Here is a 19,099-nt window from a genome sequence, read left to right as displayed (position 1 = left end):
ATATTTAACATTAGAATATTTAATATTGTTAAAATGAATAAACACTCAAATTTGTCTCGAATGGATTTCAGATCGAACATTGGTTCTTAACTCATTTTTATTAGCTAAAAGTTTGAGAATTACTCAGAAATTAGTTTTTTTTTCAATTAAATTTTTAATATGAATGATAAACAAGTAAATTCTTAGTAAATTTTATTATAAGACAAATAAATTTTAAAAATTATCATTTTAAAACAAATTAGTCTCCCATTTAAAACAACGGAGAACCAATCTATTGGAGTAATTCTTAAAAATTAGTCTCCATTTTTACTTGATCTAATATTTTTTAATTTAAATTTCTAAACACCTATTGATGTATCCTGATTAGTAACTGCAAAATCATATAGTTTTACATAGCATAAGTATAATTACCCAAATCAGTCTCTACAAATTTTAAAATTGGATATTTTACTCCTAAAAAAAATTAATATACAGATTAATCCCCAAAATTTTATTTCGGCCGACAAATCAGTTCCAGTTCATTTTATGTTTTATGCATTATATTTCTGTGTCTCAACTTTAAGGACAAACACTAAATATATGTATTTTGTGTGTATTTATGTACCATCGTGTCTATCCAAATATTATTATTATTATTATTAGAAAACCAAAAAGAAAATATACTATGACAAGTTGACAATAGCACAAAAACATATAACTTTTGACCTGCTCCTGGATAAAAATAAGGCCAGGGAATCCAAACACCTTCCCTTTTTGGCACTACCATCGATAATATACATATATATTAGTTAACAACATAATGTAATCCAATTATAATTGCTTGCTTTATTTGTGGACTAAAAATGTTTCACATTTTATCACAACAATAATTTCTTGATTATATATTAATTGCTTGCTTCATCAGTGAGTGCACCAAGAGTGGTGCAACATGTTTCATACAATAACCATAACCCTAATATATATACCTCAATAATGATCTTCTTGAGCTGCATTATATTCCCCATACCATATTAATTTCTAGATATGAAGATTAGAGCTTATACAGCAAGTTCGAATTTAGCATTAGATTGATGAATGAATTAAACATTCATCATTATATATAACATAGCCAGGTCATATCACATAATAACATTTATATATATTATTATAACTTAGCTTGTCAAATGTTGAAGCATCCATGGTGGGATCACAGTGCTGCCACCAGCACCATCTTGAGCTTCAACTGTTTCTTCCAGTATTCTCCCACTGCACCACATTTTAATTCATTTAATTTTAACATTTTCTATTTATTTTGTGGTCATGAAAATCATCACTTTATATCTTACATTTTATTTATTTTCCTTTCCATGTTTTATTAGAATTCTGATTACAAATTTAATAATCAAAATGTCCAAACATAAAATTCTCTAATCATAATTAAAATTAAAATTGAAATATAGCTACTTAACAACCAAAATGTATCATATAAAACTCTTTCATTAAAATAAAATTAAGATAAATTTTTTAAAAAAAAAAACTAATAAATTTCCTTTTTCCATCATCTTATATATCTATCTGCACTTATATTTTTTTTCAAAATTAACAAACTCTCTCTTGCTCACTCGTTTTCTTTATCTTTCTCTCTCTTTTCTCTCATTTTTATCTCTCTAAATTTTTATTCTATAAAAAATAAAATTAACAAAATAATATAATTTAAATAAATTCATAAAATATAAAAAAATATTAAATTTATAATTAAATATAATTAAAAAATATTTCATAATATTATTCATATAAATTATTATGATTATTATTATTATTTTAAAGAGAATATATTATTTTTAAATAACAAGTATAAAAATTAATTATTTTTATTTATGTAACAAAATTAACAACTAATCAAATATAAAAATATATACATTAAATTTTTTTAAATTTTAGATAATAAATAATAAAATTAATTATTAGTAAAAATTAAACTCTTTTACATCATAGAAATAATAACTAAAAAATTTATTATTTAATTTTTTTATTTATGAAAATTTTTATCTTTTTGATCGTAAGAAACTTTTATCCTCTACGATATTTTTATAAAAATAATTTTTAAAAATTTATATTTTCATAAATCACTAGTTACTTTCTAAGTTATCTAACATCTTATTTAATTGATGACATTTTAACTTAACTCCTCTCTAAACACTCTTAAATATCACAGTAACGTATCCATAAAAAAGCTTAAGATAATTAAGAGATCAATGCAAAATTAATGCAACCTAGTCAAACAAGGAGGATCATGATAAATTTCACAACATTTGGTTTGCCCTAACCCAAATAGTGGTTTTCTTAAAATGGCTTCTTTTGCTTTACCGGTGGATATTTCAATGTACCTTCCAGCACCGCACATATATATACAGAAATATATTTTATACTACTTTTTGTAATATTTTTTATAGTGTAAAATTATCTTTTTATTTTTAATTCTAAACATAAAAATATAAAAAATATACACTAGAACAATGTAGATAACATTCTTTATATATGTAATCATGATTCTAATCAAAATTTCATGTTAGAATAAATAAATGCATAATTAGAGAGAAGCAATAATAATTAATTAATTAATTAATTACCTGAGATTTAGACAAGGAACTAGTCTTTGTGGTGGTAGGTGATCTTGAGAAGACAAGTTGATGTTAGGTGTACTTTTTCCCAGAGTTTCAAGGCAGACTTGTGGACCTTCACTCATTGTCTTCTCTTTATCTTTCATCTACTCATCATAAATAATCTAATAAATTTATTGCTCTAATTTTTTTTAAATAAATAATAAAAATATATGTTCATGTGTGACTGTTCTACCTTCTTTGCTAACAAACTGTTTTGCTCCTGCAATTGCCTTGCCTGTCATTATGGCACACAAGAAATGTGTATAATAGTAATCCCAAAAAACTTTTAATCACCTTGGTTTCACTTCACAAGCAGATATATATTTAAGGTTTAATTATTCTATTGGCCTTATAGTTTTATAAAATTTTTAATTAAATTTTTATATATTTTTTTTTAATTAGGTTCCTGCACCAAATTTTTTTTTCAATTAAATCCCTCTTAGTAGTAATTAATTTAATTTTATAGGGACTCAACTAAAAAAAAGAATTGGTACAGAGACCTAAATAAAAGAAAAAAAAAGTGTAGAGGCCCAATTTAAAAAAAAATTGGTGCAATGACTCAATTAAAAAAAATATAGGGACCTAATTGAAAATTTTGCGAAACTATAGGAACCAGCAGAATAATTAAACCTATATTTAACTATAAGATTACTTGTTCTCTAAGAACTTAGTTAAAGAAATTAAATTGAAAAAATGTGCCAGAAAATGGGTAATTTTTTTTTAAATGTTACTACTAGATTACTACTAGTATCCTTAAAACATTAACTAGCAAACTCTTAACTTTATTATTTGGAAAGAAAATTAAGAAACCTAGTAAGAAACCTTAAAATGCGTTTAGTTTATGTTTTTATTTTTAATATTTTTTGTTTTTTAAATTTTATGAATGAAAAAATAAAAACAGTAAAAATAATAAAAATTTATTTTTTATTTTTATTTTTTACAAAATTTAAAAAATAAAAAATAAAAAAAGAAAATAAAAACGCAAATCAAATACACTCTTATTCATATATATGCATGATGATTTGTAAAATTATATCCATTAATTAATTTCATATAACTTGTTCCCTTTCGAAGGACAATACTACAAATAGAAACTATACTTCTACATATAACTTCTACATATGTATTTTTAGGAATTTTTAATTTTTTTTTCTTTTGTTTTTCTACTCTTGACATGTCCTTGTCACACATAGCATGAGTTTCAGTTCCTCAGTAGTAATATCAAAAATATTCTTTTCTGCAGTGTGTTCAATAATGCACTCAATAAGATTATTACCAAACAACACAAAACCTTACCCTTTTGTTCAGCTCCGAGATGGATTGATTCATGACTTGGTTCTGCAAAAATCAAATCAAATTGACTATTCTGTTAAAGATCTGCTGAAAATTAAAAGAAGTTTACAAATATGCAAATCTTTTATTGTAATTTAAGATGCTGTTTTCTAAATCCTTTTTAATTTTTCAACTGTGTTATATAATAATTAATTTGGTGATTAATTTTTAATATTTTTATATAACTTTTGCTAAAAATGAAAAATGGGAAGCATTGTTCATGATCATCACCTTTCTTATTCGGATACGCTTTAGAGATGCATCAAGCTGCTGCTCCAAACTTTGAAGCTCTCTCAAACTCAACGGGTCCAGATCATTTCCCACAAAATTCCTATATATATATATATATTGAAGGTTATATAATAACAAAAATATTATTTGTACACCAAAATTAGCTATCAATATATTTGTATATAAATATATGTGTAGTTTAATTTATTTTCAATGTATACTTATATTTCAACATGTATTTTATACTGCTGGCTAACTTTAATGGCTGATTTTAGTATACACATATCATAGTCGATATAATAAATATCATGCTAATAAAACTATGAAAGAATAAGAAAAAAAAAAGATGAAGAACTTTTATTATATGTTAATTGATTGAATTGTAAATTATAAAGGTAAATAGAGTATTGGCTTACGAAAGATAAAAGTAAATAAAGATAAGATAAAAATAAATAAAGATAATATAAAGATAAGATAAAATAATAAAGACTAAAATTGTAAATGAATTTATCTATTCTGTTAGGCTGAATTTATGAATCGCAAAACTTTTTTATTGTTATCATGAGTTAAGGTAAAATAGTAATTTAATACATGCTTTTATTTTCACCATAATACATAGTGTTGGATTTAATTTGACACTCTAATCATCTAAGTCACTAGTAGTTTTGTTTGATTCCCAGAGTGAAAAAGAAAAGTTTTTAATATAGAAATAATTTGTATCAAGATATATTAATTTAAGAAGTTATAAACAAAAGGGATCAGAACAAAAAATAGAGCCAAGACTTTTTCCCCCTTAACTTGCCTTGGAAAATTGGAATGAAATGTTTTTGGGGGTGAAAAAAAAAAGTAAATTGCATACAATGAAATGAGGAATTCTTCTTCAGAATAATATACAGAAATTTGTTCTTAAATTATGTGTGCAATAATCATGTCATGTGTACATGTTAATAATTATCACATGAAGAAATTATCTAAGATGGAACAAATTAAAGTACCTAATGTTCTTCTCTAATACTTCAATTTTGGCGGTGAGCTTGATGCATTCATAAGACCAGTTTCCCTATAATAATAATAATAATAATAATAATAATAATAATAATAATAATAATAATTTCAATTCAATAGATCACATATCAAAATGACATGCATACTTGGCTTTTTAACCAATGATGAATATATTAAATTTCCGTACTTATCTTTGACCAAATAATAAATATAGAAATGTTGTAGTGTCTCATATATAGTTAGCAATATAGCTATGTAGGTAAAAGACAATTGCATTTCTCTTTCCATTTTGTTCCCTATATTTTTGCTACAATCGTCCAAGTGTTGAATCATATATGAATAGAAGATAACACTTGTTTTTCTAGTTATCAGAACATTAAGAAATAAATAAAATAATTTAAAAAAAAATTCGTATTTTGGATCGGAGTAAGTCATTATTTTTTTCTCTAATTCATTAATTACATAACACATTGATTCTTTATTTTATTCAATTTTTCTTTTTCAGAGTAACAACAACAATCACACCATTGATAACATTTAAATATTAGTTAGAATGGTATATTCAAATATTTAATTTATATTTAAATTTAAATCAAACATATTATTGTTTGTTTTTTTATTTGTCTAGCACTTATAAAGTTGTATCTTATATCATATCATATTTTAAATATACTATTATAACTAATATTGAAATACAATTTCAACAAGATCCATACAAATCATAATAAGATTTTTTTTTTAATTTTTCTCTGAATAACTAACAATCATTTGACTCATTTATTAAAACATAGAATCCTCAATAAGAAGTGTACCTGTGGTTCATCGTTTGTGCTAGCAAATTCAGCATGAGCCTGTCTTTCATATCGTTCCAGAATGTCTTCCATGCTGTTCCAAAATCAAAATAAAAATATAAAAAAAAAAACAAATAAGTTCTTAAGTTTTTAATTCGAAAATACATAAATTTTTTACTAATTAAAATATAAAAACGTTCCTAACTTTTTAAAATAAAAAAATATCTAAATCTTTCCGTCCAAAATATATAAGAATAAATTTATCTCGTAAAAAAACTTAGATATCTCGTATTTTAAAAAATGAGAGATGTTTTTGTATTTTTAATTAGTCAAAAATTTATTTATTTTTGAGATAAAAAATCTTATATATTTGAGCTTGAAACTAATTAAGACTTGCAAAGCACCAGAGTTAGATATTAGATAATTATGGCATTCAAAGAAATCATATCTATCACTTTCAAAGTTATGTTGATCTTGTGTTGGTACAAGTATGGATCAGGCCTTTATTTCAGCCTATATATGTAGCCAACTATGGAGATTCTAAATTAAAATGAGACTGACAACAAGATCTTTTTCAATGACTTGACATTTTCTTGTTCCACAAACACTTTTGAAGACATACATTCCCAAAATTTTGTACCTATTTATTATTGGGAATTGCTTAAGCTTTAAAAAATGAGGTATATGTTTTTTTTTCCTCTACAGTTTAGAATATTATTTCTGCTCATATTAACATATGATAAATTTAAAGAATAAATAAGAATTTCAAATCATTAAACCCTAATTTTGTAGCGACCAGATTAAAGGTTAATCCACTATGAATTTGAGTTTTATTTAAATGATTTAATTACTCTATTGGTTTTATAGTTTTGTAAATTTTTCAATTAGGTCCCTATACTTTTTTTTCTTTTTAATTGGGTCCCTGCACCAATTTTTTTTTCAATTAAGTCCTTCTTAGTAGTAATTGGCTTAATTTTATAGGGACTCAACTAATAAAAAAGAATTGGTACAGAGACCTAAATAAAAAGAAAAAAAAGTGTAAGGACCAATTAAAAAAAATTTGATGCAAGGACTCAATTAAAAAAAAAGTATAGGAACCTAATTGAAAATTTTGTGAAACTATAGGACCAGCAGAGTAATTAAACATATTTAAATATTTGTCTCTTGTCAATAAATTATTGTATATATAAAATAGTATTCAAACCTTTAATATTTTTTTAAACGGATAAATAAACTGATCACTCAAATTAACATTTACTTCAATATAAGAGTAAATTAAACACTGGACCAATACAAATTGATTTATAAACCCTAATATATACCTCCATCACTAAAGACATAATATCAACATACAACTTCTGTATTGCAGGGGGTAAGAGAATTACTGACAGACAAAACTAACACCATGCTACAAACATGATGTTTGTACTCAGATAACAGTGTAAAATGAAATGACCTACCTAAAATAATATGTGCTGCATAGAAATTCACTATTCACATAAATTAGACTGTGAACATCAATTTAATAAGCTGAATATGAAATACTGTAGAAGTCAACAACTATTTAAGAAATCTTATATCTTATTTATTTAGTACTTGCAATAATAATAACATATATTGGAAATGTTTTGATTTAAGTAATTGGCATTCAATTGAAATGTTTAAATAACATGTCTCTATACAAAGATAGTACCTTAGGAAATTATTTAAGCTAGGGCTTAAAGAAGAAGCTAAGAGTAAATGAATTAATTCAAATATATATTGGACTTAATATATATCCATCTATCTCCAAAATTAGAGGACAATCAAAGTACCTTAATACATATCCATCTAACTTCTTGTTTATGATGAGAGTTGGCTAATTAGAATGAAAATTAGTAATTAAACAGAAACTTATATGATGCAAATATGAGTATTATGCAGATTTTCAACCATCAGAAAGCTATAATTCTTTGAATCATATAAGAGAAAAGGTATATCAACATGTTGGTACAAAAGTGGAGAATGAATAAAATCTTATTCTATTTTATTTATCATTTGATAGTAATTATTGTGTGATGAGTCACTCTTATTTCTCATTTTTTACTACTAGCTTCTAACACTCATAATCAAATTAGAGAAAAAAAACTATTCTTACTTTAAAATAATCTTTTCACACTTTGTATTGTTAGCTTATAAATCTTTGACCAGAACTATTATTTCACTTCATTTTCAACCACCTCATTGAATCCACTTTCACTTCCATTTTGGAGAGAGAATCCAAAGTCTTGACCACAACTATTTCACTTCATTTTCAACCACCTCATCATCACCATCATGTTCAACACTACTACTCTTATATATACATCTTCTTCTTTCTAGTTTTCTCATTTTTTGCATTGGATTTTGTTTTATCTTAGTGGTGGTAGTTAGTATGTATCTGCCAGAAGCTCATCTTCTTCAGAGAATTTCTCTAAAATAAGGTATGTTTACACTTAATCCATAAAGTAGTATTACTTACCAAATAGGATATGATTTAAAGTACAAAAATCTAAGTAAAATATACACTTTTAAGGACTTAATTAGCTATGGATTTTTTCTTTTCTTTTCTTTTTCCCCTTTCTTTAATTTTTTGCTTTTGAAGCTAAGGCTTGGCTATGTCTAATTAGTTACTTAAGTATAGCTCAATCAATGTTGATCCTAAGATATCTTAAATAATAAACTTCAAATTATAAATCCTAGTTGTACATTACACTAATAAATTACTAAACCAGCTTAAATGATACTGAATTAATAGAAATCTTTTTGATAACAGATTTACTCTGGTGAGTTTTTAAGAAATTGCTTTTAACAAAAGTAAAATTAAAGTAATTTGATATTTGAATATTTTATATAAAAATATTTTTTTATTTATCAATTATGTTTAAATATAATAATATAAAAATATTTTTTAAATAAAAAATATTTAAAAATATAAATTATAATTTCTAAACAATAATATTATTTATTTTCTAATATTTTTTATTTTTAAAAATTTATCATACACATTAAAAAAATATTTTTTTTTGATAATTTAATGACAATCAAAGAAATTCAAAATATGTTTATGAAAAACAAAAGCTAAAGCTATCAAAAGGTTACACAAGCCTGCCCCTCTCTCTCTCTCTCTCTCTCTCTCTCTCTCTCTCTCTCTATATATATATATATATATATATATATATCCTTCTTCTATAGTCTTAAAAAAAAGTTTATTTGCTTGTGAAGAATCACATATTCCATAGTTGCTTGTATGTGAAAATATAATTACTTATGCAGATTTTTGATGTTATATAGATAGTAACCATATATGAAGTACATAAGCATTTTTTGAATTGACAAAATATTAAGTTTAATTATCATTTTAGGCTACTACTAGAGAATAAAGAGCTGTGGAAGGAAACTAAGATTGGTATTATAGGTTATACTTTTTTTTTTCTTTTAACCTAGGATGTAGGTTTGTACTTTTAGTATTGATTTTTTTTTTTTTGCTATTAGTACTGCAATTAAATAATAAAATATTAAGTTATCTATCAACTTTATTATTTGTGTACATAAAAAATTAAATATTTTACACCTTGTAATTATTAACATTTAAACATCATGAGAATTATTTACTACTCATGTGATCTTGAACTAGTAGTTTTACGGATCATCAAGCTTATTGGAAATTCCAGCATTAACAACTGTACATGTGTATATTTTGTTAATAAATTTGTAAAGCTGAATAAGTTAAATGGTAAAATGTAACTACTCCCCCTGCAAATACAACTAAGCTAGAAAATATAGATTACTATTACTTCTATGTTAATCAATTTATTATAAACCTTGTTAACAAATAAATCACTATCATTAATAAAATTTGTGGTCATAGCTAGAAATTAATATAAGATCAATGAATGCAATGATATCATTATTAACTGAATCAATTTGCATATTCTCTTGTGATTAAGTTTATTTTCTAAAACGATTTTTATATTTAAACAAAAAATATTTTAAATACATTTTGATATTCTGAAGAACAAAAGGTATATACTTTTCATAAACATATGGAAAAAGCATTTAATTATTACTTTTAATTATGAATAAACACCCTATTCCAAAAAAGAAAGAAAGAAAAAACCCAAGGGCAGCAACTAAGATTTACCAAAGGAATTAGTAGCATTCATTAGACGTGAACGGGAAAAATCAATTAGTATTTATTTATAGTCCTCATTTACAATGCATTCCACTAAAGAATTAAAAATATGAACTTTTATGTAGTGAATTATTTTGTGCAAATTGTACTGCTTTTGGATATGCTAATGTCCCCATATATCATAATTCAATGATACGGAATAAAAAATTATTTTGTTATCCATATCTCAGTGTAAAGTTGATGAGACTGAGGAATAGAATATAAAAAGTGTTTTTTTTTATTATATCATGTTTTAAAAAAAATATAATATAAATAATTATATTTTTAATATATTTCTTTAAACAAGATTTTTTTTTAAAATTGTTTTATTTTTGTGCAAATCTTTTTTTACAGATTTTATTTGTCTTGTATATTTTGTTTTTGAAATTTAATAAAGATCGAATTCTAGATTTTTCACTCATAAAATTTTGGTACCATATCATAATATTAATTTTTTTAAAAATTTAAATTAATAAAAAAAAATAGCATGAATCACAATATCTTTATCACTTTGTAAGGGAAAAAAATATAGGGTAGAAGATGCAGAAGTGGTGTTTTTTTTTTTTTTTTTGGTCAGATAAGAGTAAGAATTTGTAAAATCATAGATAGATAGCATTTTCAGTAATAGAGTGTGGTTTGTTATGAACAAAGAAATTTCTCTCTGTCTCTCCTGGGCCCAAATCAAAATCCACCAAGAATTTCATTTAATTTTATTTTTGTTAAAACTCCATCAGTCTTTGTTATTTAGCAGATTAATAAATCAAATCCTTCTCTCCATCATCATTATTAAATGACTCTTAATTAGTCATTATACTACTGGACTTCAGGAAAAAGGAATGGAACTATTATTCTATTTTTTTTACTCACTTCTATCAAATTCTCCACAGTTGCCCTGATAACTCAAAATATTCAATGGATCCTTGCTATTAGAGTGTATGAACATTTTTCTTTTTTAATTTTTTATATTCATCATGCTGATCTGCCTTGCCACCATGTTTAGGGCAATAAATTTCTGTAGATATGTCAAATTTTGAATTCACATGACACAAGATAAGCATAGTAAAATCTTATTTTATTACATACAAATTACTATTAAATAATATAATTATTTACTTTAATAAATATAGTATTATATAGTATGATGATGATACTCATTTTGATAAATTGATTAGATCAACTATATTGAATATGTATTCTCTTGCTACTCTTATATGAGATTATATTTTTCTATCATTTTTTTTCTCTCCCGGGAATTACATATACGGTCATTTTCTAGGTTTTAGCCTCGGTGTATCAAAGTAAATTAGACACGTTACTTGTTACTAGGTTATAAGTCAAGGGAAGATCAGAGTTGAATCACCCTTTTCAAAGGTCACACTACTATACCTAGGGTAATATATAATCTAGGACATCTTCAGTGATGTGATACTTAACTGTAATTTTTTTTATCATAAAAAGTATTTAATAAAATTGACTTTAAGAGTAGATACTTATTAAGTATAATACTATGAGAAGAGTTTCAAGTATACCGAAAACACTGGTGTTCCAGTTGTTTTAACCGTTGATCTGAATTATACAAAATATATATAATATATATTAATTGAAATCAACGGTTAAAACAACTGGAACACCGGTGTTTTAGTACACTTAAAAATTTTTCAATACTACGGTAAAATGAGAAATTAGATGAAAGGTGAAGATAATTTGTTTTCTAATTAAAAAATATTTAAAAAATAAAAAACATTATATGTAATATATATTTTTAAAAAAAAAATTAGTTACAATTTTCATTCTTTATCTAACATATATTCTTCATCAATTTTTTTTATTTATTAATTTCTTAAAGCCATACCCTAAAAATTAAGAATGCTATTTCTGTAACTCGAAAAGTTTAAACAGGTAATTATTTTGTTTTAATATGAGAAATTAATTTTTAAATAATTAATATTAACTATTTTTTTTACTAGATTATTTTTCAATTCTAGAAAAACTAGGTTTTAGATTTAAAATTTAAAATTAAAAAAAAATTGACTAATATTAATAAAAAAATTAGCTCTTGAACTCAAATGATAATTTTGATAAAAAAAAAATATAAGTTTATTTTTCTAAGAAGAATTTATAGTCACAATTACAAGCATTATTACATAATTTGTAAATGTCATAGACCAGAACAACATTGAATAATCTCTCTAATCCTTGAAGGCAAAGTATGTTCCCATTAAGAAATAAGAAACTTTAGTAAGGTAAATTTAAATAATAATGTTGTATTTATAGAAAAATAACAAGGTAAATTAATGACTACTTGACATGTATTCCATTATATTATTATATATCATATACACATGGCTGGTTCATAAAAAAGATAAAAAAAAAAAAAAGGAGTTTTATAAAATTATAAATATAAAAAAAAAATGTATAAAAATAGAAGGTGTCGCTCAGCATGACACCATATATGAAACATGCATCCATTTAGATGGAGCAGTAGAAGGCACTGTCATGTCTGGGAAGAAGGATATATATTGTACGGAAAAACACCATCTAAAGAGAAACCTCTCATCAAAAAGCAATAAAGAAATCTTCCATAACGAGATAACAGACCCAAAAATAACATATACATGCTAAGCTACCACTATATTTATTTTATTAAATAATATAATAATTACTATATAAAAAACAATACTCTAATGTCTTGAGTTTAGGGGTTAGGTAGGTGAAGAAAAAGAAAGATATATAAAAAAATGAAGAGAAATTAAATTAATTAAAACAAAGCATATATATTCAGCAAATTAAAGTGTTAGAATTATTAATGCTACAAAATTAAAAAAAAAAATCAAAATCCAAAGGCAGGAAACAAACCACAAACAACAAAGAGTTCTTCTCATTTTAAAAATTTTTAAATAAATAAAAACAAAGAAACTAAAAAATTGTTTATTTTTTATGTATTTTTACTATAATTAATTACCATCAATATTAAACTAATAAAAAAATAATCTAGATAACACGGAGTATCCTAACCTGGATTCAGATGAATACTCAAAGAGTTTTCCTTTGGTAGAGAACATAATCAATGCAACCTGAGCATCACAGAGCACAGAGATTTCGTGTGCTTTCTTGAGAAGCCCCGTTCTCCTCTTTGAAAACGTTACTTGCTGGCTTGTTTTGTTCTCGATCCGCTTCAGCTGAACCCTACCTCTTCCCATCTTCCCCTCTTTTTCACAATCTCAATTCTTCTTCTTCTTCTTAACAAAAATGGAAAGACAATAAGAACAAGTAGAAGCAGTTATGTTTAAAGAAAGGGATTATGTTTAAAGATGGAAACCCTAGAAAGGAGAATACAGAATAGAGAGAGCATTATTCACCTGATAATGAAAGAAGACAGAAGAGTAGAGAACGGAAAAGGAAATTGAATTAAAATAAGAAAAGCATGAAACCAAAATAAGTGGATGGTGTCTATGTATAGCACAACATGGACCCGTATTTTTTCTATTTTTGTGCTTCCAATTTTTCTACTTTAATTAATTCTCAACCATATATATATTAATTAATGATATAGCTGTATATGAACCAGGGTCGCTTAATTTAATTCCTTGCTTTTCAGATATCGGTATATATATTATTCCATATCCATGATATTTTTATCTCATACATGTATTTCGCATACTTAACTGTTTCTAGAAAAAAATGAAAAATAATCATTTAAATATGTTTAATTGGATACAGTAAACTAGAGTCAACTATTGGTGTGTGACCTTAAATTGTTGGCACCCATAAATAACTTAGGAGAGTTTCAAGTGTACTAGAAACATCGGTGTTCCAATTATTTTAACCGTTGATTTGAATTATAAAAAATATATTTAATATATATTAATTGAAATCAACGATTAAAATAACTAAAACACCGATATTTTCGGTACACTTAAAACTCTTCCTAAGTTATATAACCATTGAAACTTATCTTCTTTTTAGTTAATATTAATATATCTTTATATTCTATTTAAAATGTTTTAAATATATATTGCGTCTATATTTTACAAAGATTTAAAATTTACATGTTAGTATTTTTTTATTATCATAAAATTACTCATTTTAAAAGCTTAAATTAATAAGTAGAAATATATAAATCGAAATTAATTTAAACTTTTAAGTTTTTTTTTTACCTTATACCATTTTTTATTTAAAATACAAATAAAAATTTAAATTTTAAAATCATAAAAATTTTAATATTATATCGTAAAATTACTTATATTAAAAGATTAAAATAAAGTAATAAATAAAGTTTCTTACATTATTAATTATATCTCAAGCCCTCATTATATTGAGTCTCATGTTTATATTTATATTTATTTCAATACTTCATTTATAGTTAGTGACAACTTTAAAGCTTGTATATTATTGTATCGAAAATGTTTGGTAACCAAAGAAAATCAGTCAAAAACAGTCATAACTTGCTTTATTTAGCATTTATTAAATGTTGCGACAATTAATGAATGCTAAATAAGGTAAGTTCTGACTGTTTTAATTCTGTAATCATTGAATTATATGTATTTGAGTAATTTTTTAAATAATAGAGAATAATTAAGTTTAACATTGTTGTTAATAAAATAATATAAATTATATTGTTACATGAATTTAATTTTCATTTAGTTAATAATGTAAAAGGAAGTTACATTTATATTTAATTAGGTATTATCACATTAGTAAAATAATTATTATTTTCTCACACTTAATTGTTACATGATCATAGCTAGTGATAAAAAATATATAAAATAATTCATAATATCGACACATCAAAGTTACACTATACATTCAAATTAAATTGTAATAAATTATAAAATTGATTGGTGATGCTAAGTTATGTTGGTTTAATTGGGAAAGAGAGGAGGGACAAAAAATCAGAATAAAAGGTTATGAAAGGGTGAAAAAGAAAAGGAGAGAGAAAGAGAGAGAGAGTAGGGTTGGTGTAGAGAGGGAGTACGTTGTCCAGTTGTGATTGGTTGGGACAGTTAAGGTACGAAGCGTTGTCGAGTTGTGATTGGTGGAGAGTGAGAGTGAGAAGAGAGAGGGATGATTTTGTGTGATGCAGTGGCATATATGTAACTGACATGGCTATATGGGGGGGTGGGGACAGAAGACAAGGAGTCGTACGATGATGTGGGGTTACATCGATCCAAGTGTGTGTTGTGTTTTTGGCATTCATCCTTCGCTTCTCATTGGTTGACGGCGCCCCCCCTCACACTCCCACTCTCTTCTTCCTCCACGTCCTCTCTCACTCATTTTTATTTTTTGTTTATTTATGGTAGAAACTCATACGGTGAAAACTCAGGTGCAGTCGACTTCACATGAAGTTGATAGTAGAGAGCAGTTAGATAATTTAATTAATTTGACTAAATTTTCATCTAACGACTCTCAGATATTAACTTCACGTGAAATCGACTGCACCTGAATTTTCAACAACTCATATAAGTGTATATAAAATTGATAATTAAAAATTATTAAATAATAATTTAAACAAATTTATCAAATTATTTAATAATTTTTACATATCAATTTTATATGAAATTAATAATATATGAATTTTCATCTTATTTTATTTCTTACAAAATTTTTTGATGTATAACTAATTCGTCGTAAATCTAAATTTTATTTAAAAGTTTACCACTAATAAATAAATTACTAATGCAAGTGTTACAAAACAAAGTTGAAACATTACCAAATAAAATTAAATAATTTATATTAAATGTCTATTATTTTACATGACATTCATATAGTACTTCTTTACAATTAACAATTTTCTAAGTATATTTTTTTATTTTTAACTCGTTTATTTTTACATGATATCTTATTTTAATATATATACAATTCTATACATTTTATATCAATTCACATTATTATATTATGAGAGTTTTATTATAAACAAATATTCAATAATTATTTGCTTTAAACAAAAAATTTATCAATAAATTATTGTGGATTGAAAAAATTTCTAAAACAATTGATCAATACTTTCTCGAATGATACAATTGATTTTGTTAACGAATAAACGTCTCAAAATTATTCATTTCACATACAATCAAATGTTATACGTATGCATATCATAAAAAATTATTCTCAAGTAAAAAAATATTTTCTCACACATATCATTTAATTATTTTTTAAATAAATGCCAACATACTAATCTGACTAAACTTGGACTCATTATATTATTATTTATGTTATTTTTTAACTGAATTATAATTTATTTTATTTTTTAAGTTTAGTTTGGATCATATGATCGATAGACAAAATTTGAAACTGTGATTCTTACACTATAACTCGATCTTAATTATACATTATGAGTCATAACTCATCTTTATTTATGTCAACTCTAATTTTGTAACCGATCAACAAACTTAAAACCATAATTTCTATCTTAATAACCAAACAATCATAAAATAAATATCATTTATCAATCCCATGTCTATGAAATGTACCTTTTATATCTCAAATTCTCAACAAACACTATGATAAAAAAAATTTTTAATGACAACTTTTTAACGACAATAACATAATGACCAATATATGTTTTAATTAATGTCTTAATGGTAATTATATATTTTTTATAGACATTAAATTTTTTTTTACAATTTTACTGACAAAACATAAGATGATTAATATTTAATTGTCAATAAATATATTAACGGTTATTTTTATTGCTTTTAAAAACAAAATAAATAATCGCTAATAATTATTTTTTTAATAATAAAAATATACTCATATAATTAATTTTATAATTTTTATAAATTATTCAGTAACATAATGATGAATGTTTTTATAAAATCCACAATAAAATTTGAAGATAGATACAATAATATCATTTTTTAGAGAGAGTAACGGTATAAGAAAAATAATTTTTAAGAGTTTTAACTATATTTATTTTTGTAACTTTTAAATAAAAAATATTATAATCTGTACTGTATTTATTATAAAAAAAATACAACTTTTTACTATAATAAGTATTAACATTAGGAATGAAGTATTTCAAATGTTTAATGTTTCAGGTGTTCTAGTAATTTTATTTATTAATCTCAATCATATATTTATGCTTAAATAATTAAATTAATCACGTATATTTTATTATTACTCAATTACATATATTTTATTATTGAAATTAATAATTAAAATCACTAGAATATTTAAAATACATGATCAGTGAATACTTATAATGTTTTCTTAATTAACATTAAAAAATGAAAAAAAAAGAAAAGAAAAGCAAAACAAAACAAAACAAAACATTATGCGCATGACTCAGGTACGTGCATTTCTGTCTTTGCTCTGTGTAAAAACTACAAACAATGTTATGTCATGATATCTCAATTTAACACCCCATATTATCTGACACCATGTGTATTCTACTTAAAGTTTTTAAATTTTTTCTGTTTACCTTTTAAATTTATATATATTATGCCCATCCAAATTAAACTACAAGTTGTTGATTATCTAACTTTATATATATTGAACCTGAATAAATATAATAGCTAATATTTCTATTTTAATTTAGTTATTTATTTTGAATTTTGAGACTATTTCATCACAAAATTAAAATAATATATAGAAGTTCTCAATCTTTATACATTTTCTTATTAAACAAGAGAGATGTTTTCATTGTTAATTAAATAAATTTTAATTTTTATTTATTATATTTTATATTAATAATTCAGATTTAAGATTTAGAATTTATGGTTTAGAATTTAAAATTTTTAATTTAGAATTTATATTTTAGAATTTAAGAGTTAAGATTTAGGGTGTTTTTTTTTTAGTTTTTTCTTTTTTTTTTATCATTTAATAACAAGTTAATTTTTCTTTACCTTTCTTCAGAATAATGCATTGATATTTGTCGTATATATGCATCAATTCTCATTTTCTTAATTTAATTCTATAAATTAAGAGGCTAATTTATCTCTTAAGATGTTGTTAAGACCAAACATTTCTTTCTCAACAATGCTAGGGAACCAAGAGGGTATCAGTCAAAAATCAGTCAAATGTTTCTGGGTGAATTCAAAATCTCTACGTGGATGGTGTTTATGTTAGGTATTAGGATATTTCTTCTACTAAGTATCAGAATGTTTTTTTTTCATACTAAATGGTTGTTCTTTTATATGTTTTATAAATTTTTTTATATACTAAGAATCGGGATTATTGGAAGTTCCGTGATCCTCACCCCTATTTCTCCAACGTATCATTCCGAATTTTAATTTGGGGTGAGAAGTAATTAATATCAAATATTATAAATTAAAAATAAATAAAATTAATTAAATATAATTATAAATTAATTAAATTGTTTACTTTTTGTTTGATTACCTCTTGTTCCATATACTTTTTCTTTCTCTAATAAAATGACCTACTAGAAAGTATAAAGGGTAAAATGGGTAAATGCACGTTGAGATTAAAAAAGAAAGAAAGAATAAATATCTTCCTAAAAATAGGAGAGTATATATGCATATATGAATCTTGTTTTATTCCCCCAGACAAATTAAGCAACCCACTGCGCCTTCCTTTTTTTTTTTTTATCTTTCTTCTTCCTCTTTTTATTTTTTAATTTTTAATGCGTCCAAAAGATCAAGGAAAGAAGTGAGCTTGAATAAAACTAAGAGTTTTTAATCGGATTTTTAATGCCTCCGAAAGATCAAGCAAAAAGTGAGCTTGAATAAAGTTAAAGGTGTGTTTAAATAGGATATTTTAAATTTCAATGTATTTTCAAATATAAGAGAATTTAAATGCTATAATTATATTTTCCTTCATTTTATATAATACTTTTTTTATTATTGTTTGAAAAGATTAGTTAACTTTATCTTTATTCATAAAAAAAATAGTTAACTTTATGATTTATTAGATAGAATAATAAGGAAAAAATTGAAAGCCCTTCGTTA

At 23.9% G+C, this 19,099-nt stretch overlaps 1 protein-coding gene across 2 annotated transcripts; it reads right to left on the bottom strand.

The window, feature by feature from the left end:
- Window positions 1-852: 852 nt before the first annotated feature.
- Window positions 853-13,676, bottom strand: LOC112740699 (agamous-like MADS-box protein FUL-L). Of its 2 annotated transcripts, none has more exons than XM_025789295.3 (9): window positions 13,553-13,676; window positions 13,209-13,429; window positions 6,023-6,095; window positions 5,201-5,265; window positions 4,206-4,305; window positions 3,939-3,980; window positions 2,836-2,877; window positions 2,610-2,746; window positions 853-1,245 (listed from the first exon to the last, which is right to left on the bottom strand). In XM_025789295.3, exons 2-9 carry the CDS (start codon window positions 13,391-13,393, stop codon window positions 1,152-1,154), a joined length of 738 nt encoding a protein of 245 aa, XP_025645080.1. In that variant the 5' UTR covers window positions 13,394-13,429; window positions 13,553-13,676; the 3' UTR covers window positions 853-1,151. The 2 variants fall into 2 exon arrangements, with proteins under 2 accessions (XP_025645080.1, XP_025645081.1); XM_025789296.3 differs by having other exon boundaries at window positions 13,209-13,432; window positions 13,553-13,629.
- Window positions 13,677-19,099: the final 5,423 nt, after the last annotated feature.

This window comes from Arachis hypogaea, chromosome 14, assembly GCF_003086295.3.
Source record: "Arachis hypogaea cultivar Tifrunner chromosome 14, arahy.Tifrunner.gnm2.J5K5, whole genome shotgun sequence".
Taxonomy (NCBI): Eukaryota; Viridiplantae; Streptophyta; class Magnoliopsida; order Fabales; family Fabaceae; genus Arachis; species Arachis hypogaea.
This window is presented reverse-complemented; position numbering and strand designations above follow the sequence as displayed.

Excerpts from the sequence above, each read along its gene's own strand:
- LOC112740699 (XM_025789295.3), bottom strand. The coding sequence starts at position 13,393 with ATGGGAAGAGGTAGGGTTCAGCTGAAGCGGATCGAGAACAAAACAAGC. Across the intron at positions 5,266-6,022 it reads GCACAAACGATGAACCACAG|GGAAACTGGTCTTATGAATG; the intron begins GTACACTTCTTA and ends TTATTATTATAG. Across the intron at positions 2,747-2,835 it reads ACAGTTTGTTAGCAAAGAAG|ATGAAAGATAAAGAGAAGAC; the intron begins GTAGAACAGTCA and ends TATGATGAGTAG.